This window comes from Typopeltis vanoorti, chromosome 10 (assembly GCF_054136105.1).
Source record: "Typopeltis vanoorti isolate ZY-2024b chromosome 10, IOZ_Tvanoo_1.0, whole genome shotgun sequence".
Taxonomy (NCBI): Eukaryota; Metazoa; Arthropoda; class Arachnida; order Uropygi; family Thelyphonidae; genus Typopeltis; species Typopeltis vanoorti.
Window position 1 is genome coordinate 21177531 of NC_143558.1, and position 25714 is coordinate 21203244.

At 35.6% G+C, this 25714-nt stretch overlaps 1 protein-coding gene across 1 annotated transcript in view; it reads left to right on the top strand.

Moving 5' to 3' along the window:
- Positions 1–25714, top strand: part of LOC150102216 (leucine-rich PPR motif-containing protein, mitochondrial-like) — a 394112-nt gene that overhangs the window by 62701 nt on the left and 305697 nt on the right. The window contains exons 8-9 of the mRNA XM_090399109.1: positions 882–1074; positions 8699–8890. Of these exons, the coding sequence (XP_090255235.1) occupies positions 882–1074; positions 8699–8890 (385 nt within the window). The remainder of the gene's footprint in view (positions 1–881; positions 1075–8698; positions 8891–25714) is intronic.

Here is a 25714-nt window from a genome sequence, read left to right on the forward strand (position 1 = left end):
TTTGAGCATAATAATGTTTTGATATGTCAAGGATACCATTCTCTTATCAAACAACAATTTTCTGATGTGAGCCAGTTCTTTATTCTTGCCATGATGGCAACAATTCTGTGGTGATGTTTCTTATATGGAGAGTATTGCTTTGAATCAAAATATAATTCAAAAAAAATTATTTAAAAAAAAAAGTAATTTTTGAATCAAAATTACATTCTTTTTTTAACACTCCATGTGATAGAGGTTAGTGACTGGCCAAATTAAATGGCAAAAAAAAATAAATAAATAAATAAACAATGTAAATTTTTGTTATCTTTTCATTTTGTTTTTATCTGTCCAGACTTGTTCCAATAAGATGGCTGTCCTGATTAACCAGTAGCCCAGTTAACTGGAATCTACTGTGTATGTATATATGTATTTCCATGTAATGTTATAAAGGGTTGCAAATATGCCATAGATTAGCTAAGAATATTAGATAATCCAGAAATGTTAGACTAAATGTTGAACTTTTAATTCCACTTAAGTCCTCAAATAAGCAGGATTGTGGTATTTTATTTGAATGGTGATATTCATCTGCCATACACTGTAATTCAGTAGTGCATATTCAAAAGATTGATTGGCTTAACAAATCTATATCAAATAGGATTTTAATTAAACTTTTTCAAAACATGTATTAATATTATCAAATTCATTTTTATTTATTATTTATTTATAGAGAGGCAGGGTACTACCACCTGGTTGCTTAAAAAAATATGTGGTCCAAGCCTTATGTGCATTCTGGTTTGGCTTCATTCCAATTAAAAATTATAACCATTCTGATTATGATTCATAGTTTTGGGCATTTGTAATGATAGTTATGTAACAAGTAATATTTTATTTGTATTTTGTAGAAGTGTACACCTGGAGCCATCTTCAGATACTTACAGAACTTTGCTTTGTGCTTATGCAGAAAAGGGTGATATTGAATCCATACAGCATTACATTAATGAAGCAGAGAAAAATGAAGTTTTTCTTTTAGATAAGGACTATCTGGATATTATGGTTGCACTTTCTGTTAATGGACATCATCAGTATATTGATAAAGTAAGTTAAGTTTTTGTTGTGCACCACTTTTTTATTATAATCCTACCCATAAAAGATTAATGATAGTACATTTGGTGGTTAAGGGTTAGATAATCCTTAGGCGTTGTGCTCTGGAGATTAAACATAGCACTTTTTCAGGGTCAAAGCTGTATAACTGAGAGGAGACCTCCACATAGCCTTTAAAGGAATGCGGAGAACCGACCAGGGCTTCTGACCAAATGTCCAATCCTCACCTTCTCATGGTGCACCCCGTTGGGTATCTACCTGGATACTGAACGAACGAGGATGGGCTGGCAATTTGGGATTTAGCCAAACAAATTGTATTCTTATTGGTTAAACCAAAATAAAAAATGATGGTACAACATGACAGAATTTCATGCTGGCTGGGGCGTTGCCTGGTTAAACAAGGCCCCCATTGTTTTTGCCAGGGAACAGGGCAAACAGCAAAAAGTCAGCTACTGGAACAAATCTGAAAATACACCCCAACTCAACATCACCAGAGTTAAAGATCGGTACTTTCAACATAAGAAGCCTTAATGGCAAAGAAATGGAGTTAGCTGAGGAATTAGATAAGTACTAGATCGACATAATAGGGGTGACACTGAAACAATAAAGACAAAAACTGGTGAGATCTTTCTGAGCAATAAATACAAAATGTTATATTCAGGCAATGACAATCAAGGAAAAGAAGGAGTAGCCATAGTATTCAACACAAAATATGAGGCTAATCTTCTTGAATGGCAGGCAGTTTCAAGTAGAGTGATGTGGGCAAATATCAGAATAGGCAACTGGACAATGAGATTTATTTGTGCCTATGGTCCCACAGAAGGAATTTTTTGATGCTTTAGAAAAAGCAACTGACACAATGAAAAAGGAAAAGTTGGTCCTTGTTGAGGATCTAAATAGCAGAGTAGCGTTGCGTCGTGCCCCTTTCTCATAAATTCTTATATCTTTTGATTTCTTTAAAGTCTGGCCAATGTGAGGCACGTGGTATCTCTGAGTCACAAAGGAATAGCCCAAGGGTCGAGCCAAAACCTATGTTGCAGACACTTCGTTACCAACCTCGTTTAGTTCTAAGAAAATTTATTTATTCAAGCTGCGCCACTTAGGACTATTAGATTAATTAGAATGTTTATCAAGAAGTTGGTAAGAAGTGAACAATGATAACACAAGATATGCAATCGTGACCGTGAATTATTTCCTAAAAATCTCCCACTCAGATCCGTAACTAATTTTACAAGTGGTGCATCGAATTCCATAAAGAGACCAAATTGGTTAAAGAAAAACAAGGTTTATTTACCATAATGTACATATTGTTAACAATACAAACTTAGAAAGGACCCATTCAAATTCTAGCTAAGGAATAATTCACATCTAATAACTTTTATACCTTTTATATAAAAACCCATCAAAATTCAATCTACCTAAGTTACTCTACACATAACATATTTCTTACACTCTAATCTATATCTTTATAATCCCAGACAACTTTTACTCTATAGATAAAATCCTGGTTAAACATTCTTAAATACACACAATATTTAGATTCATACAGCGTCTGTCCTTTCATAATCTTCTACGACAAACAAGTCATTTCTCATGCAGTCTCTCTTAATTTTCTATCTCTGAGTCTCTTTTCATTAAAGTTCTACACAATATTAATTTCTGGACTCTCACACATATCAAATAACAAACTGTCCACTTATCTATACCCTTTTGTTTTCTTTCCAATCGTCGATGTCTGAACGCGATCATCTCTTTGTATTTCATTATCACAACACTTCGGACACATACATTCCTCGATGTTCCACACGGCATAGACTGCTGCAGTATCAAGGGATTAGACTTCCCGCTGAAAACCCGTCCAATTGCATACCAGCAATGGACCTACACCAAGAGCTCCGAACGACTACCAGGCGAACACAGGACACCAGAGAAAATACTGTTAAGAGATGGGGGGGTTCTAACCCTTTTATACTTCCTCCCTAACGGCCATCACCATAACTTTTTCCGTTCACATGGCATGTAGAATTTGCCGTTGCGTGTGCCTGACGTCATATTGTCCGATTCTCTCCCGATGCTTCTAAGCATGTTTCACGAGCACGAAACCGCTTGAGGCAACTGTCTGCTTGCCCAACGAACTTCGAGCTTATGTTTACCCAGATTATGTTGGTCTGGTTCTTACATGTATATTCACAATAAAGGTTAATTCACACTAAAGATAATGTCGACCTTAATTCAGTATTAAATTATACACATAATATTTGCACACTCTTCCTACATATTCTTTTCTTTTATACAAGTAAATAACATCTCATTGCTTTACAATTCTTTCTTTTCTTATTATTGTATTCAAAAATACTCATACCTAGATACCAAGCATATTTTAATGTTTTTTATTGGGTGTTCGTTCTGTTATACAATGATAAGATGAAACTTTAATATTCCAACTTATCAGGGTATAACAGTAGGAAATGATTGTCAGACATACAAAAATATTTTGGGAAAATTTGGAGAAAAGAGCAAAGCTAATAATAATGGCAAATATCTGTTGGATTTCTGCTCAGGACATGGACTGGTTATTACTAACACCATATTCCAACATAAAAATGTGCACAAATTCACATGGACAGAAGAAGCAAGGAATAAGAAAAATCTCATTGACTATGTTATTGTTGATAGTGATGTTTTCTCCCTGGTGCAGGACACCAGAGGATTTGAAATTGGAAGTGATCACTATTTAATCTTGAGCAAGATAAAATTGAATTTCATATTGAAAAGAATAATGTCAGAAAGTTTTAAAGCGAATAAAAGTTGAGCAGCTCTCAGATGTGAACTGCAGACTAAAATACACAAAGGTTATTGAAGAAAAAATGAAAGAGTTTGAGAACAGGAACCAAACCTTGGAGATTCAGTGGCAAACCATGAAAAAAACCCTGATTGATTCAGCCAGAGAGGCATGTGGTGAGGTTGTCTGCAAGGATAGAAAAATCAGAACTCCATGGTGGACACAGGAAGTTAAAGAGGCAGTGAAGGAAAAGAAGAACGCATATCAAAAGTTCCTGGCAAATAAGTCAGCTTTTGCTCTTAGAGAATACAGAGACAAATGTGAGAAAGCGAAACACTGTGTAAAACTAGCTAAACAAAAATCATGGGAAGTCTTTGGCAGGAATATAGAAAATAAATATCAAGAAGGTGGCAAAATATTCTGGAGGTTGTTGAAGAAGCTTAGGAATGGAGGAAAGAGTGCTGTAAAAGGAATTAGAGATTATGAAGCTGACATGAAAATTGGAGATAAAGATATCCTTGAAGTATGGAGTAATTACTTTGAAAAACTGCTAAATGTAACAAGCAGTGATGACAGCACAGTGGTAAAAAACACTGACCAGGCATGCAGTCAGGAATACATATTCATACTTGAAGTAGAAAAAGCCTTCAAAGGCTTGAAATGTGGAAAGGCAGCAGGAGTAGATGATATTCGACCAGAAATGCAGAAGTATGTTGGTATAAAAGTCTTACAGTGGCTGCACTGCATAGTTCAGAATGCCTGGACAGAGGGACGAATTCCTGATGATTGGAGTAGAGCTCTCATAGTACCCATATATAAATGGGAAATAAAACTGAATGTGAGAATTACAGAAGTATTTCCCTACTGAGTGTTCCTGGTAAGATATATGCAAGTATACTTGAGAAATGGTTGAGAAGAATTGTGGAAGAAACGCTTGGTGAAGAACAAGCTGGATTCAGGTCAAATAGACTGTCTGAATCAGATCTTCACTTTACGACAAATAGTGGAAAAATCATGGGAATATAACAAAGATCTGTATTTAAGTTTTGTTGATCTGGAAAAGGCATATGAAAAGGTGCCAAGAGAGAAGCTATTCAATATGCTACAGTTATATGGTGTAAATCAGGCATTATTGCAAGCAATACTTAATTTGTCTTTATTTGAGTTGTAAGTCAGCAGTTAGAATTGGAGGAAGTACAGGAAGATGGTTTAATGTTAATTCTGGTGTGAGAGAAGGATGTACATTATCACCTCAGTTATTCATTATCTATATGGATCACATTATGAAGAAAAGTGGTATTAAACATGATATAAAAATTGGAGATGTTAATGTCAGCTCTTTGCTTTATGCGGACGCTGTTATACTTCTAAATAAATCCACTACAAGTCTGCAAGATTCACTGACTAAACTGTTGTAATAGATATGGTATGAAGGTCAGCAATAAAAAGACAAAGACAATGAAAATAAGCAGAAATCATTGAAAATGTCAACTGTGTTTTGAACAGAGAACCTGTGGAACAAGTAAAACATTTCAGCTACTTATGCACAATTTTTAGTGAAGATGGTAAATTAAATATGGAAATAGACAACAGAATCAACAAAGCTGGTATGGTACGAAGTCAATTTAATAAATTCATATGGAATAAGAGAGAAATTAGTCGGAACACTAAATTAGCTGTATACAAGACAGTGTTCAAACCAGTTTTAACTTGTGGATCTGAGAGCTGGGTCAGAAGTAAAACAGTTGACCAAAGACTAGAGACTGCAGATACGAGAGTCCTGAAAAAGATTAGAGGCGTGAACAGATGGCATCAATGGCAATATCATATTAAAAACGACGATATTAGGAAAGAACTTGACATTGTCGGCATCCGGGAATGAGTTAGCCGAGTTAATCTCAGGTGGTATGGTCACTTAAGCAGAATGGGTGAGAAAAGATTAGCAAAATAAGTGTTCTCTGCCCCGTTGGCAGGAAAACGACCCAGAAGAAGACCAAGATATATGTGGATTGATATGGTACAATGTGCCTTAGACGATCGAATATAATATTGGAGTCTTGACAAGTAACAGTCTGATTTGGAGGAGAATTGTAGATAGGAAGTTAGTAATGATGTAAATTTTTCATGTAGTACTATCATATCCTGCACACCCATTGAGGGTACATGTCAGAATTTGATGATGATGACTTTTTCAAACCATGTAGAAACAGAGCTGATCTCTCGAATCATGTATGCTTCTACGAAACAGGATGGTGGCCTCATATTTTGCATTAAAGACGTCTATTACCCAACGATATTAACAAGCATATACGCCATAGTGAAATTTGAACCTGCAGCACATAAGTTGGAAAATGGAGACATTATCCATTATACGCGATAAATAATAACTTTAATATGTTTACTTGTTATAGTCAACTCAGACAAACGAAGTTGGCAACTTGTCTTTTAGAGAAACCCCAGTTCAAATCTTCATAACAGGAAGAATTTTTTGGTTTTTTTCAGATAGGGTTAAGTTGGGTTCATTGCAAAACACTCAAAGTTTTTGAGACCATAGATATGAGACTTCAAAGGAAAATTAGGGGATTGAGCAGGTAGTATAATTGACAGAACCATATTAAAAATGTAGATATCAGAAATGAACGTGCCATTATTAATATTCAGAAATGTGCAAACAGAGCTGATCATTATTATGAGAATTTAATTGGCTGTCCTAGCATGGCAGGTGAAAGAAGCAAAGACTGTTACTCAAATCTTGCCACCAGTTACTGGCATTCTCAGTCAGAGCACTCATAATGTGATTAAAAAAGCACATAGTTCAGAATTCAATAAGAATGAAATAGTCAAGTTAGTGTCCTAAGGCCTGACTACACATTCTGGATACAGTCAAGGGTAGCTGCTTTTGTTAAATCTCAAACGTTAGTAGTTTTTGACTGCTAAATTTATTTAAATTAGGACTTTTCTATAAAGCATAGTCCCCAGAAAGTATTATTTTTGAAATGGCATTTTTTAATGGTTTTTCTCTATCTTCTGAGTGAAAGGTGACAAGCAAGTGGTCCACTAGTCTTTTTATTGATTCATAAATATAGAAGAGCACACCACCAAAATAAATATTTTAGTGGTGTGCTCTTCATGTAGCTGTATCTTTGCTATCCATAATAGGCAAGTTTACATTGGCAGTATATCCTTCAAGTACTTAGAATTTTCAACTTTAGGAAAGTCGATAAGAGAATGTTGTGCTATGGATAGTTGGTACTTAGTAAATTATTTTTTATGCAGATGATGTTATACTTCTAAATAAGTCCAGTGCAAGTCTGCAAGATTCCGTGACTAAATTGAATAATTGTTGTAATAAATTTGGTATGAAAATTGGCAATGAGAAGACCAAAACTATGAAAACAGATAGGAACATAGAAAACTTTGGCTGTGTTCTCAGTGGAGGAGAACCTATAGAACAAATAAAATTTTTTAGCTATTTAGGTGCAGTTTTTAGTGAATATACAAATTAAATATGGAAATAGACAACAGAATGTGCAAAGTTAGTATAGTGCAGAAGCCAGTTGTATAATTTTGTATGGAATAGGAGAGAAATTAGTGAAGCTCTCAACTAGTAGTATACAAAACAATGTTCAAACCAATTTTAAGTTATGGATCTAAGATTTGGGTTAGAAATAAATCACCTGATTAAAGATTACAAATGTCATCAATGGCAGAATCATATTAAAAATGAAGATATTAGAAAGGAACTTGACATTGTTAGCATTCAAAAATGTGTGTGAGCAGAGCTAATCTGAGGTGGTATGGTTACATAAACATGATAGGAGAGAAAAGGTTAGCAAAAAGGTGTTTGATGTCCAAATGGCAGGCAAAAGACCCAGAGAATGATCAAAATCTAGGTGGATTGATTCAGTCAGAAGTGATTTAGAACACTGAAATGTCCGATACAACAATGTTGGAGTATTGATAAGTAATGGACTAATTTGGAGGAAAATTATTGATAGGAGATTGGTAAAAATGTAAACTTAATCACATAGTACTGTCTCATAGAATCTGTCTGGTCTCACTCCTTGAGGATACATATTAGGAAATGATGATGATTATATATTGACATTTTATATTTACATTAAAAGCATCATTCCATTTTATTACAATGTAATTCACCCCATTTTAAGTTGCTGATCAAGATACACTTGCAGTTATTTTGTGTGACTTATGCATCAGAAATGAGTTTACAGAACCTCTGGTGTTCTTCCTTTTTCTTGTTTTCTTCCACCTTGCATTTCTAGTTAATTACTGAGTTCTTCACATTAAGCCAAAGCCTCTACAATGAATTCTGATATTAGTAGCTCAATCATTCACTCTGAGTTTAATCATGCAAGATGCGCATGATGTTCAGATAAATATCAGAATGTCATAGTTCAGGTAGTCTATCCTTGGTGGATTTTATAAGTTGTCTTTGTAATAGCTCATCTGTTTTAATATCAAGTTTTAACATAATCAGTATTTTCAATAATAGGATTTTGTCTATCTTCTGCCGATTTTTATCATACAAGATGAACTAAACACTTGGATAGCTTGATTTTAACTTCAAATAGTAAGGAAAGCAGTGTTCAAACTATTGAATTCATGAACCTTTCTGAATTCAAAATGACATTCTAATATATCAAAGATACTTTTTATAAAATTTTCAGAAAGATATGTAATAGCAATGAAGTTTATGAATACCATACTGAGAAACGCTGCTATTGTGCAACAGGCTGATCATTTAATTATCTTTTCTTATTTATTCTCTGTATTAAAGCACCTTGTAGCTACATGATGCATTTGTTTCTCTTTCAGATAATGAGCCATCTTAGGATATTGCCTGGATTTTCTCAGGACTGTATCAATACTATATTGGAATTGGTAAACAGAGATCAAAATGATTTGGCTTACAGACTTTTGAAAAAACTGCCCAGATCTGCCTTTCCTGATGGCACTCCAGCACCTTCTGGGTTCTTTTTCATTAAGTGTATGGTTGAAAAAGGAAAGGTATGGTGTTTTTTGTTAAGCATGTCAGGTAAATTTACTATTTAAACACATGAGAATGTGTGCCTAAAATTGCAGTTAACAGTAATTGTTTCTATATGAAGTGCATGGATATATTTCACATATTTTTCTCATGCCAAGCTCAATCACTTACATCAAGGGGGTGAGAACCAGTGGCTCTGGAGCTGCATGCGGCTCTTGGCTGAACAAAGTGCGACTCTTTTATATTGAATTAAAAGATACCTAATTAATATAAACAACTAAATATGTTTTTTGATACGGTTTGTGGTGCTAGCTACTGTGCATGTGACATGTGTTACGCATGAAATTTTATGGCATGAACAACTGACAACTACGTTACATTTGAAATACCGCTTAATGTTAACCCTGCCTAAGGTAACTAGTGGCACGGCAAAAATTTGAACTAATTGATCAGCTGTCCTGTCAAACACCACGGTTTTTAGATACATACGGATTTTAACTGTCAAAATAAATATTCTGTTAGTTTACTTATTTATTGTTATTTTGTTATTTTTGAGAGGAAGTGTTCACTTGTTTGCTGATGATGCAAAGTTGGGTAGAGCAATTGTGAGTGCACAGGATGTCAAAATTTTACAGGATGATTTGGATAGTTTGGAGGACTGAGCTAGGAAAAATGGATGTCAGTTTAATGTGGCAAAGTGTAAGGTTATGCACTTTGGGGTGAAAAGAACAGCAGCAGTATATCGCATTGGTGGAACTGTACTCCAGGAGATTGATGAGGCCAGGGATTTGGGAGTGTTGGTGGATAGGGAGTTGAAGTTTAGGGGGCACATTGCAAAAGTGACTAAAACAGCTCACCAAATCACTTGGCTTATGAAAAATACTTTAACATGCAGAGACAAACAAGTTGTTGTTCCTCTGTATCGAGCCTTGATAAGACCCCATCTGGACTTCTGTGCCCAGTTATGGGCACCAGGGTTTCTTCGTGATGGGGAGGAAGTGGAGAGGGTCCAGAGACGAGTGACCAAGATGGTAGCAGGTCTGTGGAATGAACCTTATGAGAATAGGTTGAGGATTTGTGGGTTGCAGAAATTGGACGATAGGCGAAGGAGGGGTGATATGATTGAGACATTCAAATTACTGAAGGGTTTTTATAAGATTGATCCAGAAGATAGTTTTGAAAATATGACTGGTGGTGGGAGGACTAGGGGCCATGCATGGAAGCTGGGCAAGAGCGTGGTTGACAAGGGTGTTAGAGCTAGGTTTTTACTTGGAGAGTGGTGAATGAGTGGAATAAGCTTCCGGAGTCTGTTGTGGGTGCTACGACCATGAATGAGTTCAAGGCAAGATATGATAGATACTGTATGAATGCTGAATAGTTGTTCCAGGCATGATGTTAGGGCCTCCCTCGATGAGTCTGTCGACTCCTTGGAGTTTCCCGGAACAATAATAATAATAATAATAATTGTGGTACTAAACTGGTGTTTAATTTAGTGTCATGTAATGTTATGCACAAATTAATTTTTATTATGTTATTATGTTGAATTTGTGTTTTTACTTGCAGGTAAATTTGTGATAATAACCCTCCTAATATGAGTTCAAGAAAAATAAAAACAATCAAAGAAAACAGAGGATTTTATAAAATGGATAGAGAAATTTGCATTTATAGAAGTAAATGGAAATCCGCAATCTTTAATTTGCCATCTACGATTTCAAAAATAACAAATCAAGTAATGTCTAACAACATTTTTGAGGAAAACATTTAGACTTCAGTAAAAAATATCCTGAGGGTGATAATAGAAAAAAAGCTATTGAAAAATTGCAAAAGAAATCATTGCTTCAGCAAAGAAATTTGTCAACTTGGATGAAATCTTTGTCGAATACTACTGAAGCAAGTTTTTTGTTATCCTTTGAAATAGCAAAAGTGGGAAAACCTTTTACCAATGGTGAATTTCTAAAAAATTGCATATATATAATGTCTCTGAAATTCTATTTAAGGATATAAAAATAAGGACGAGATATGTAAAATAAATGAAAGGTTTACCTCTTTGTGCTAGAACTGTGAAGGAACGGATTGTAAATTTTTTCTGCAGAAGTTTCAAGTATGCAAATTATGAATGCTAATTCTGCAGATTTTATATCTATTATGGTTGATGAATCAAATGATATTTCCGATATGGCATGATGCTGCGCGATGGTTAAATATATACATCTTCCGGTATTCAAGAAGAACTTCTTTATCAGCTAACACTTAAAGGATACACTGCAGTTCAATATATTTCAGAAAACCTTCTAACAAGTTTACAGAATAAACATCATCATCATTATCAAATTCCTGCCATGTACCCTCAAGGAGTGTACAGGATATGATAATACTACATGAAAAAAATTACATCATTATTAATTTCCTATCTACAATTTTCCTCCAGATCAGTCTGTTACTTGTCAAGACTCCAACATTATCAGATCTTATATTTCTATCATCTAAGGCACTTTGTACCGTATCAATCCACCTATATCTTGGTCTTCCTCTGGGTCGTTTTGCCCAACCTGGCAGAGAACACTTGTTTTGCTAATCTTTCCTCGCCCATTCTGTTTAAGTGACATACCACCTGAGATTAGCTCTGCTAACACATTCCTGGATGCTGACAATGTTAAGTTCTTTCCTAATATCCTCATTTTTAATATGATATTGCCATTGATGCCATCTGTTCATGCCTATAATCTTTCTCAGGACTCTCATATCTGTGGTCTCTAGTCTTTGGTCAAGTGTTTTACTTCTAACCCAGTTCTCAGATCCATAAGTTAAAACTGGTTTGAACACTGTCTTGTATACAGCTAATTTAGTTTTCTGACTAATTTCTCTCTTATTCCATATGAATTTATTCAATTGACTTCCCACCATACCAGCTTTGCTGATTCTGTTGTCTATTTCTATATTTAATTTACCATCCTCAGTAAAAATCGTGCCTAAATAGCTGAAATATTTTACTTGTTCCACAGGCTCTCCATTCACAACACAGTTGACATTTTCAATGATTCTGACTATTTTCATTGTCTTTGTTTTTTTATTGCTGACCTTCATACCATATCTATTACAACAGCTATTCAATTTAGTCAGAGAATCTTGCAGACTTGTAGCGGATTTATTTAGAAGTATAACATCATCCGCATAAAGCAAAGAGCTGACATTAACATCTCCAATTTTGATATCATGTTTAATACCACTTTCCTTCATAATGTGATCCATATAGATAATGAATAACAGAGGGGATAATGTACATCCTTGTCTCACACCAGATTTAACATTAAACCATCTTCCTGTACTTCCTTCAATTCTAACTGCTGACTTACAACTCAAATAAAGACTAAGTATTTTATATAATGCCCCATTGACACCATATAACTTTAGCGTATTGAATAGCTTCTCTCTCTTGGCACTTTGTCATATGCCTTTTCTAAATCGACAAAACTTAAATACAGATCTCTGTTATATTCCCATGATTTCTCCATTATTTGTCGTAAACTGAAGATCTGATCCTGACAGCCTCTATTTGGCCTGCATCCAGCTTGTTCTTCACCAAGCTTTTCTTCCACAATTCTTCTCAACCGTTTCTCAAGTATACTTGCATAGATCTTGCCAGGAACACTCAGTAGGGAAATACCTCCGTAACTCTCACATTCAGTTTTATTTCCCTTTTTATATATGTGTACTATGAGAGCTCTACTCCAATCGTTGGCAATTCGTCCCTCTGTCCAGGCTTTCGGAACTATGCAGTGTAGCCACTGTAAGACTCTTATACCACCATACTTCAGCATTTCTGGTCGAATATCATCTACTCCTGCTGCCTTTCCACGTTTCAAGCCTTTGATGGCTTTTTCTACTTCAAGTATGGATATGTATTCCTGACTGCATGCCTGGACAGTGTTTTTTACCACTGTGCTGTCATCACTGCTTGTTTCATTTAGCAGTTTTTCAAAGTAATTACTCCATAAGGATATCTTTTTTCTCCCGTTTTCATGTCACCTTTATCATCTCTAACTCCTTTTACAGCACTCTTTCCTTCATTCCTAAGTTTCTTCAACAACCTCCACAATATTTTGCCACCTTCTTGATATTTATTTTCTATATTCCTGCCAAAGTCTTCCCATGATTTTTGTTTAGCTAGTTTTACACAGTGTTTAGCATTCTTGCATTTGTCTCTGTATTCTCTAAGAGCACAAGCTGACTTATTTGACAGGAACTTTTGATATGCTTTCTTCTTTTCCTTCACTGCCTCTTTAACTTCCTGTGTCCACCAGGGAGCTCTGATTTTTTTATCCTCACCACATGCCTCACCACATGCCTCTTTGGCAGAATCAATCAATGTTTTCTTCAGAGTTTGCCACTGAATCTCCAAGGTTTGATTCCTGTTCTCAAACTCTTTCATTTTTTCTTCGATAATCATTGTGTATTTTAGTCTACAGTTCACATCTGAGAGCTGCTTAACTTTTATTCGCTTTAAAACTTTCTTACATGTTATTCTTTTCAATATGAAATTCAATTTTATCTTGCTCAAGACTAAATAGTGATCACTTCCAATTTCAAATCCTCTGTACACTCTGGTGTCCTGCACCAGGGAGAAAACATCACTATCAACAATAACATAGTCAATGAGACTTTTCTTATTCCTAGATTCTTTTCTCCATGTGAATTTTTGCACATTTTTATGTTGGAATATGGTGTTAGTAATAACCAGTCCATGTCCTGAGCAGAAATCCAACAGATATTTGCCATTATTATTAGCTTTGCTCTTTTCTCCAAATTTTCCGAAAATATTTTTGTATGTCTCACAATCATTTCCTACTATGCTATTTAGATCCCCAAAAGGACCAACTTTTCATTTTTCATTGTGTCAGTTGCTTTTTCTAAAGCCTCACAAAATTCTCCACTTCTACCTTAGTAGAACCTTCTGTGGGACCATAGGCACAAATAAGTCTCATTGTCCAGTTCTTCATTCTCATATTTGCCCACATTACTCTACTTGAGACTGGCTGCCATTCAAGAAGATTAGCCTCGTATTTTGTTGAATACTATGGCTACTCCTTCTTTTCCTTGACTGTCATTGCCTGAATATAACATTTTGTATTTATTGCTCAGAAAGATCTCACCAGTTTTTGTCTTTTTTGTTTCAGTCACCCCTATTATGTCGATCTGGTACTTATCTAATTCCTCAGCTAGCTCCATTTCTTTGCCATTCAGGCTTCTTACGTGGATCTGATCTTTAACTCTGGTGATGTTGAGTTGGGGTTTGTTTTCAGATTTGTTCCAGTAGCTGACTTTTCACTGTTCGCTCTGGTTCTGTGGCGAAAAAAACGGGGGGCTTGTTTAACCGGGCGACACCCCAGCCGGTATGAAATTTTGTCATGTTGTACCATTATTTTTTATTTTGGTTTAACCAATAAGAATACAATTTGGTCGGCTAAATCCCAAATTGCCAGACCATCCTCATTCGTTCAGTATCCAGGTAGATACCCAACATTGTGCACCATGAGAAGGTGAGGATTGGACATTAGGTCAGAAGCCCTGATCGGTTCTCCGCATTCCTTTAAAGGCTATGTGGAGGTTTCCTCTCAGTTATACAGCTTTGACCCTTAAGCACCCAGAATAAACATATAAATATTAATAATATAGTATGCATTGCGACTGATGGTGCGTCTTCTATGGTTGCGAAAAATAAGAGGTTTTTCAAATTATTCTCAACTCATATTCCACATGGACTTATTTCATTTTATTGCATTTTTGCATCAAGAAACTTTAGTTGCAAATTCTTTGGGATTATTACCACAACTAAAAAGAGCGATGGATATTGTTGTGCCAATGATTCGATTTCAGGTGTTGAATCACAGACATTTGGACACATTTTTAGAGGAACTAGGTAATCAACATAAAGATTTGGTGACTTTTAATGCTTTTCCTCTTGATAACCTTCGTACAGATGTAAATGTCACCAAATCTTTATGTTGACTGAACATAAAGATTTGGTGATTTTTACATCTGTACGTTACAACCTCGTTTTTTTTCAGTGCTTAAAAGGAAGTAATTGTTTTCTTAACCACTAAAAAACCTTAACATAAATCATGTGGAACTTCTCAGTAACCCTGAATGGATAAAAATTTTTTTTTTACTTGATGTGAGAGAACATTTTAATAAGCTAAATTTGAAGTTGCAAGGGAAAGGAAACACAGCCTTACCATTACTAAAGGAAGTCCTTACCTTTCAACAGAAATTAAGAGTTTTTTCGAAGATGTTACTGAAGAAAAATTTATCATCATCATCAAATTCCTGATGTGTACCCTCAAGGGGTGTACAGGATATGATAGTACTACATGAAAAATTTACATCATTACTAACTTCCTATCTACAATTTTCCTCCAAATCAGTCGCTTACTTGTCAAGACTCCAACATTATCAGATCTTATATTTCTATCGTCTAAGGCAGTTTGTACCATATCAATCTACCTATATCTTGGTCTTCCTCTGGGTTGTTTTCCTGCCAACCTGGCAGAGAACACTTGTTTTGCTAATCTTTCCTCTCCCATTCTATTTAAGTGACCATACCACCTGAGATTAGCTCTGCTAATGCATTCCTGGATGCTGACAATGTCTAGTTCTTTCCTAATATCCTCATTTTTAATATGATATTGTCATTGATGCCATCTGTTCATGCCTCTAATCTTTTGAGGACTCTCATATCTGCAGTCTCTAGTCTTTGGTCAAGTGTTTTACTTCTGACCCAGCTCTCAGATCCATAAGTTAAAACTGGTTTGAACACTGTCCTGTATACAGCTAATTTAGTGTTCCGACTAATTTCTCTCTTATTCCATATGAATTTATTCAATAGACTTCCTACCATACCAGCTATTTCCATATTTAATTTACCAGCTTCACTAAAAATCGTGTCTAAGTAGCTGAAACGTTTTACTTGTTCCACAGGTTACCCATTCGCAACACAGTTTACATTGTCTTTTTAATGCTGACCTTCATACCATATCTATTACAACAGTTATTCAATTTAGTCAGAGAATCTTGCAAACTTGTAGTGGATTTATTTTGAAGTATAACATCGTCTGCATAACGCAAAGAGCTGACATTAACATCTCCAATTCTGATATCATGTTTAATCCCACTTTCTTTCATAATGTGATCCGTACAGATAATGAATAACAGAGGGGATAATGTACATCCTTGTCTCACACCAGATTTAACATTAAACCATCTTTTTGTACTTCCTTCAATTCTAACTGCCGACTTGCAACTTAAATAAAGACTGAGTATTGCTTGATATAATGCCCTCGACACCATATAACTGTAGCATATTGAATAGCTTCTCTGTTGGCACCTTGTCATATGCCGTTTCCAGATCGACAAAACTTAAATACAGATCTTTGTTATATTCCCATGCTTTCTCGACTATTTGTCATAAAGTGACGATCTGATCTTGACAGCCTCTATTTGGCCTGAATCCAGCTTGTTCTTCTCCAAACTTTTCTTCCATAATTCTTCTCAACCGTTTCTCAAGTATACTTGCATAGATCTTGCCAGGAACACTCAATAGGTAAATACCTCTGTAATTCTCACATTTAGTTTTATTTCCCTTTTTATATATGGGTACTATTAGAGCTCTACTCCAATCATCAGGAACGCATCCCTCTGTCCAGGCTTTCTGAACTATGCAGTACAGCCACTGTAAGACTTTTATACCACCATACTTCAGCATTTCTGGTCGAATATCAGCTACTCCTGCTGCCTTTCCACATTTCAGATTTTGATGGCTTTTTCTACTTCAAACATTGATATGTATTAATGACTGTATACCTGTTGAGTGTTTTTTATCACTGTGCTGTCATCACTGCTTGTTTCATTTAGCAATTTTTCAAAGTAATTGCTCCATAATTCAAGGATATCTTTTTCTCCCATTTTCATGTCACTTTTATCATCTCTAACTCCTTTCACAGCACTCTTTCCTCCTTACCACCTTCTTGATATTTATTTTCTGTATTCTTGCCAAAGTCCTTCCATGACTTTTGTTTATCTAGTTTTACACAGTGTTTAGCTTTCTTAGATTTGTCTCTGTATTCTCTAAGAACAAAAGCTGGCTTATTTGTCAGAAACTTTTGATATGCTTTCTTCTTTTCCTTCACTACCTCTTTAACTTCCTGTGTCCAACTTGGAGTTCTGATTTTTATATCCTTGCAGACAACCTCACCTCATGCCTCTCTTGCTGAATCAATCAAGGTTTTCTTCAAGGCTTGCCACTGAATCTCCAATGTTTGGTCCTGTTCTCAAACTCTTTCATTTTTTCTTCAATAATCTTTGTATATGTAAGTCTACAGTTCACATCTGAGAGCTGCTCAACTTTTATTCGCTTTGAAACTTTCTTACAATAATGCAAATATCTGTTGGATTTTTGCTCAGGACATGGACTGGTTATTACTAACACCATCTTCCAACATAAAAATGTGCACAAATTCACATGGAGAGAAGAGGCAAGGAATAAGAAAAGTCTCATCCACTATGTTATTGTTGATAGTGATGTTTTCTCCCTGGTGCAGAACACCAGAGTGTACAGAGGATTTGAAATTGGAAGTGATCACTATTTAGTCTTGAGCGGGATCAAATTGAATTTCATATTGAAAAGAATAACATGTAAGAAAGTTTTAAAGCGAATGAAAGTTGAGCAGCTCTCAGATGTGAACTGTAGACTAAAATACACAAAGGTTATTGAAGAAAAATGAAAGAGTTTGAGAACAGGAATCAAACCTTGGAGATTCAGTCGCAAGCCGTGAAGAAAACCCTGATTGATTTAGCTAGAGAGGCATGTGGTGAAGTTGTCTGCAATGATAGAAAAATTAGAACTCCAATGTGGACACAGGAAGTTAAACAGGCAGTGAAAGAAAAGAAAAAAGCATATCAAAAGTTCCTGGCAAATAAGTCAGCTTGTGCTCTTAGAGAATACAGAAACAAATGCAAGAATGCTAAACACTGTGTAAAACTATCTAAACAAAAGTCTTGGGAGGACTTTGGCAAGAATATAGAAAATAAATATCAAGAAGGGGGCAAAATATTCTGAAGGTTGTTGAAGAAGCTTAGGAATGGAGGAAATTTCATGTCACCTTTATCATCTCTATCTCCTGTAAAAGGAGTTAGAGATGATAAAGGTGACATGAAAACGGGAGGAAAAGATATCCTTGAAGTATGGAGTAATTACTTTGAAAAACTGCTAAATGAAAAGCACTCTAGATATCTTAACAAACACCAATTACGCAGAGTATTTAAATCGTATAAAAAATTAGCAACTCTCATCCGTTCACCTAAGGACAAATGCACTCCTTTATCACATCCTGGTGTCTATGAAGTGCCCTGTTCTTGCCATCAAGGCTACTACGGACAGACAGGAAGAAATGTGGACATCCGCCTCAGTGAACACAAAAAATATATCCGACACTTTCTCTATGGTAAGTCGGGTCTGGTAGACCACTCTTTGGATACCCCTACACACAGGATCAATTGGAAAGAAACAAAAGTAATGCACAGAAGCTTCTACAAGTCAGAGAGGTTGTTTCTGGAATCAACAGAAGCCTTGAAACATACCCCAAACCTTAACAAGTATGGCTGTATAAATCTACCAAAGATTTGGGAGACAGTTATCCTAAGACCAAATTAATATTTATTACTTTTATTTTTTATCATTTGGACTACTATTTCAAAACTTGGATTTTTTTTTATTTTATTTTATTTTATTTTATTTTTTTTAAACCTAGATGGCGCCATATTAGGACTTTAGTCTTGTGTTGCACGCTGCAATCACTTATACTGTCCCCACTGTTACACCGTATTGTGGTTGTCTTGCCTTTGTAACAAACTTTGTGTTGTGTGCTCTGAAGATGCTGGATATATTACCAGCAAAATATTAGCTTTTAAGTTAATAAATAGTTAATTTCTTAACCATCTGTGTTCGTTTTATACCGTGAAACCTATCATAACAAATAAATATAAACTTACCCACAAAAGTGTTATCAGCTTATTGAAGAACTAAATGTAATAGTGTTGACATGACAGGAACAGGACAAGTAAAACTGCTTGAATATAAAAGTAGTCTTGATGTAGTTCACTCTAATTATAGTGATCTCACTCACTTCAACATATTACAGTTGACTTGTATTATAGCAAAATTCATCACAAATTGTTATAGAACATTCACATTCTTTTAAAAACTAAAACAAAAAGCAAACTTAAGCCCCACAGAAGCAATCCAATTTTAGTTTATCATTACAAATAATTAGAGGTTTAAAGATTTATCATAGCAAACTGCATTTACTAAATATCACAAATTTGCACACCAAGTTTAATCTAAGTTTTTTATAGTATGATTACCTGTCGTGAACTATAATAGCTTTTCCCTTATCAGCCTTAGTAGTTTGTATTCTTACCTTGCAGGACTACACTACTTAGCATCCTGCTTCTGATGATCATACCTCAAATCAAATAAGTAGGTAATGAACTCATCTGTAGTGTCTCTTGTTGGAATGATGAAACCAAATTAATTGTGCCACCCTCTAGATATGAACTTTCAAAAGTTCACAAAGCAAATGTTCTGTTATATCTTGTTGACTGCATTGGTTCACTCTTGTGAAACACCTTTCTAATTTAGTCTCAGCCTTCAGAGATCATTCCACAACCTTCATTAAGAACAATTTACACTTAAAAATAAGAATCTTGGAGTTTCTTCTTTTCCCTAGTGATCTCTCAATCAGCCTTGATATCATATCTGTCTTCACAAATGTTCCTCTAGATCAGCAATTTTCAACCAGTATTTCGATATAAAAGAATAAAAATTGATGTAAAACAAGTATTTTTTTGCACATTTTACCTACAAAGGATATGAGGAGTCAAATGTTTATATTGCATCGAATAGAATTGTTAAGAATGAATTAAATTTGTGATTATATTGCTATAATATGGATTTATTATATCTGTTATTATAGATATGCATTGTTGTATGTGTTTACAGGTTCCTCCAGTTGTGCAACAATTATAGCATACACTGTAGTGCTAGTGCCATATAAAGATGAGCCAGGTTTAATCAGTGAACAACTGAAACTTCTGAGCATTTTTCTTGCCGACACATCTAAATCGGTTTCAATTCTGTAAGATCGGTTTCATTGTATTTGAACAGTGTTGAATTTTAGTGAAAATTATGAGTGCTGCACTTTTAAAACATTACAAGACCAGTAATTTCAAGCGATACCCATATTTTCTTTTAACTGGTAAAAGTTAATTCATTATTTTTTTTTCCAACTTTGGTTGATTTTTTTATTTTTTTATAAGGATCCATTCAACATGGACAAGTTTCTAATTAAAAAATGAAAATTAGATGACAGTGAAGTAGTAAGTGATGTTAGTACATCTAAAACCATTGTCTGCCAGTACAATGGGTATTATTTGTCTTTTGACTTTATTTTAAGTCAAGATAATCCACCACCTCCCACATGTGTCATATGTGGCGAAAAACTGGCAAATCAAACAATAGTTCCTAACAAAATGAAGAGACATCTGCAGTCAAAACACTCCCACTTGTGCGAGATACCAGTGGAATATTTTAAAAGAGTTGTACTTGATAAAACTCACCAGGCAAAAAAATGAACCAAATTTGTGACAGTATCGGAACAAACACAAGAAGCAAGTTACGCTGTTACTGAAATAGTTGCCGAAAAATGATGTGCCATAGAATTTTAGTAATCAGTTTTAGTGTGCTATAAGATAAAAAATGGTTGAAAACTGCTGCCCTAGATCAAACGTTAGAATTACTCCAGCAAGACATTTCTTGGATTTTGTTATCATTCAGGCTACTTCATGGTACAAATATGTGGATAGTTATGGTACAGATATGTGGATGATATTTTTGCAGTATAGCAGGATTCCCTTTCTGAACTTCAAGATTTCTTTACATAGATTAATGCTATTCATATTCACATACAGTTTACTCTTGAAGTAAAAACAATCATTGTATTTCCTTTGTATATAACACACATCTAAAAATAATTACTAACTAAATTTACTTATCAAATATTTCAATAATTTACCTTGGTCATGTTCATGGTCACAAAGAAATACAAATGAAAAAAGAAAGCACGTGTCTGCTTTTCAAGTTTAGATTAGCACGAGAGCAAACACAGTCAGAGTAAGAAAGGCAGGATCCTACAGTCCTAAATCGTGCTTTTTATGAGTGCAGTGATGGAGAGTTGCTGAAAATCTCAAAATAATTGAATCTTATATTTTAAGTGAAGCAGGTGAATTTGTTCAGGTTTGGTAAATGTTGTAATGATACTCTACCTAAAATATGGAAAACTGTTATTTTGAGACTTGCACAGAGTTTCCATCACTATACCTATAGAGTGTATCAGAATTATAGGATCTTGCTTTTCTTGCTATCAGTGTTGGCCTTCCTCCTAGTTTGCCTGCCTGCCTGCATGCATGCATGTGCTTAGATGTATTTCTCTCTGTCCATGAAGATGTCTTAGTCACCAAGGTGAAAATAGCTAAGTAAATTTAGTTGGTAATTATTATCTCTAGACATGCATTTTCTCCATTAAATTTCAACATAAGTGATGCTTAAGTATCAATACTAGATTGGTTTGTATCATACTAATACCATCATACAACAGAATTAGTTCTGTTGTCTATTTCCAGATTTAATTTACTATCCGCTGATGCCTTTTTATTCCCGTATAGGGAGTAGGCGAGGCCAGTTTTTAGCCCTATCTAACTTTTTGGAGACTGAGTGGGCAGTTTAATCTCCACTGGTACCCAATCAGAGATAGCTGGCCCAGGGCTATCACTATTTAAGCGGCACGCAGTGAAGAGAAATGGCTCAACAAATGCCGCCATCTCGTGGTCCCTAACACAGTATATTTAATGTCTGAAATACTGTAGGTTCTACAGTCGATTTTCTTGAGTTTACGGGATGAAAAACCCGATTTCCGGGAGTTAAATCCCGCTTGCCCGTGCCAGAGATCGACTAACTCGGGAACTGGTCGAAAAAAGGCTTAGAAAAATTTCGTCTAGTCGCCAACTAGACTCGAAACCAAGTCTTCCTTCATGTGGCCAAGCGCCGTGGTGTGCAAATGCCACATCCACTGAGCTACACAGGCTCTTTACTATCTTTTTCAAAAATTGTGCCTATATAGCTGAAATGCTTCACTTCTATATTCTCATTCAGGATGCAGTTGATGCTTTCAGTGTTCCTTCCTATTTCAGTCTTTATCATTTTATTGCTGATTTTCATACAAATTTATTACAACAGTTATTCCATCTAGTTAGGGAATAGGGAAACCTGCAGACTTGTACTGGATTTATTTAAGAGTATAACATAATCTCCATAAAGTAGAGCTAAGTTGAATATCTCCAGTTTTGACAAGCCTAATGTTACCTTCCTTCATAATATGATTCATGTAAATGAATTACAGCAGAGATAATGTGCACTATTACATACTCGATTTTACATTAAACCATCTTCCTGGACCTCTTTCAATTTTAGCTGCTGACTTAAAACTAATGTAGACTATGTATTGCTCGATATAATGTACCATTTACATTATATAATTGTGATTATTTAAACAGCTTTTGTCTTAGCATCTTGTCATGTACCTTTTCCATATTTACATATTCCCATGATTTGTGAAAATAAAGATGGAAGCTAAAACTTATGTGAAATTGAATTTACTAGATGTAAAATTTTCTCCTTAATATCTGTGGCATTTTCAGTATGTTAAAGTGTAACATTTATAACAGAGTATTTTAAAAAATGCCACCATAGTGTAGGACAGCAAATGGTCAATAAATTCCTAATTACAGAAAAAAAAAATACTATATATAAAGAAAGAGCCATGCGGCTTCATTTTGGCACTGTGAATTATATAGAAATAGTGAATATTAAAGACTCAACATTATTTCAATGCCGAATGTATGTAGAAACTTTGAAAGTTTCAAGATTTTGACCAGAGAGCTTACCAGAATACAATCCTTGGCATTGGAGTTGCCTTAACTTGCACTACTTAAAAGACACAAGCAACCCAGGCATCTGTATATTCGCCTTTTATTAGTGCATTTGTAAAGATTTCACTGGCCTGACAGCAGTTTCGAGTTGATTCTCTTCAGAGCTGATAAATTGTACCAGTTGCCTGCTGTGGTAGTAGGACAATAAGTGGAAAAATCATGGAGTATGAAGGCAATCTTTCTAAACTATTATCTCCTATCTTGTGTAACTACTGTTTTGCCCTTGTCAATTCTGGTAATAATAAGATTGTTGTTTCTGAAGGCATAAGGTTAGAAGGTGGTAGGTTTGCTTTTAAGAGAATCATAGCAATTTGAAAGCAGACTTTGTTGGCAGTCTCAGAAAGAACTGAACACAAGCCTCTGTCTATATGATGAAAAAAAAAAAATCCATAATAGGCAATTTTCTTGGAGAACCTGCATACTTTGGGTAATACTGATTTGACCTTTGGGTAATACTGATCTGTAATCTAATCATGAGTAAGAGGACATCTTGATAAATTTCTAATTAATTGATTCTGATTGTTCGTATTATTACTAAATGAGGTCACAGAGTGACTGACTAGTAAACTGAATTTCTGTTTGAGATAGCTGTGAGTAGTTGAAAACTCACTTGTTGGAATCTGAAGGAGATATATGTTAAACTATATTTAAAAACTCAGCGGATAACACAATTGAGATGGAGTTCTTAAGGGAATTGCTTTCTATAATTAACAAGGCCAAGGACTTTTTTTTAGCTTCTAACTTCTTATTACTTATTACAGTTAACAGATGACAACAATGTCGACGTTGTTCTTATTCAAGAGACTCACTGTAAGGATGAGGATCAGCTCCGCCGCAGGGGCCGAATTCCTGGTTACATTATCATTGGAGCCACTTGCCATCATGCACATGGTCTTGCCACCTATGTACGTAATACCCTAGAAGATTCCCACCTCGTTACAACCAGCATTGTCGGCGGCATGCATCTGATAACAACTATGATAGGGAACATAACCATTACCAACGTGTATAAACCCCTGCCCTCTTGTGGCCTCCACAAGTTCTACTAGTGTACAACCACCCTGCGATGCATATAGGTGACTTTAACAGCCACCACACGCTATGAAAATATGTTTCCAACAATGAATGCGGAGAGACTTTGACTGAATGGGCAGAAATTCACAACATGCACCTAATTTTCGATCCAAAAGATAGATCTTCCTTCAGGTCAGCAGCTTGGAACAGGGAGTACAACCCCGGCCTCTGCTTCGTCACTCAAGACAACAGTGGACGACCGTTACCTACATCGAGAAGAGTTCTCTCCAACTTTCCCTGAAGCCAACATAGACCAATTATTTTAGAGATAGGTCTGCAGGTACCCCTTGTCAGATCCATCCAACATCCCTGTTGGAACTTCCAGAAAGGGATACATTTGCTGCCTGTCTTGACAAATATGTCCGTTGGATCCCTCCAACAAGCAGTAATTACAAGAGATTCGCAGGAGCTGTCTTAGCTGTAGGTAAGAAGACCATACAAAGAGGCTTCTGGAAGGATTATATCCCTGGATGGGATGATGATGATAGTAATAAAGTGTATCAAGAATATCTAGAGTGTGGCGATCCTGACATTACAGATGAACTCATTCACAGCCTTGACACCAACCGACAGAAGAAATGGACTGACACAGTAGAAAGACTCTATTTTCGGCACACTCCAGTAGAAAAGTGTGGAGCCTTCTAAGAAAACTAGGTAGTGGCACCCTGACTGTCTGGAAACAATCAGCTATTTCTCCTAACCAATATGCATCACATATTGTCAACACGTCAAGATATACCACCAAGGACAAACAACACACTCTTCAAATAAAAAGAGAGCTTACATATTTGAAAAATAACAGACCATCAGACCCTCTATATTCATGGCCATTCACTCTTGAAGATATTAACACTGCTCTAATGGATATGAAACCAGGCAAGGCTCCAGGTTTCAATGGAATTCATCCTGATTTCCTGTTGAAGACAGGCCAAAAAGCTCGACAGTGATTGGCTTGCTTTTTCTCTGACATCCTCCAGACTGGTAGACTTCCAAAAGAGTTTATGTCTGTGTTCACTGGGCATCTACAGACGCCGTATGGTCACTCCGATGCTCGATGATGTTCCACACTAGGCCTTGTCATGTAGTCCTGTTGTTTGCCCTTCTGGCAGCCTCAACTCTCTGAAGATCAGTCACTCCACACACGCCATCCATCCATCTCATTGATGGTCTACCCCTGCCTCTTTTTCCAGGAACTTTACCTTCTATTACTGTTCTGAGAAGTCCTTCCATCCTTTCTACGTGTCCAAAATATTTTAATTTTCTTCTGTCAATATCCTTAAGGAGCCGTAAAGTTCTACTAATCTTTTCTAACACTCATTCATTTGTACGCCTTTCAGTGTATGATATCCTCAACAGCCTTCTGTAACACCACATCTCAAAAGCAGATATCCGTTTCTTATCTGACTTCTTTAGGTTCCAACTCTCGCATCCATAAGTCGCTGTTGGAAAAACAACTGCATCCAAAATCCTCAACTTTGTTCCCATGGAGATAGATCCATCCTTCCAGATTTTAGACAGGTCTCTGACTGTTGTTTTAGCCATTCCTAACCTTTTTCTGACATCTTCTGAACAGCAATTCTTCACATTAATAATGGATCCCAGGTACTCAAACTTGCTGACTTCCTCAATTCTTTCTCTATTAAGATACATTTGTTTCTCAGGAGCTTCTCTGT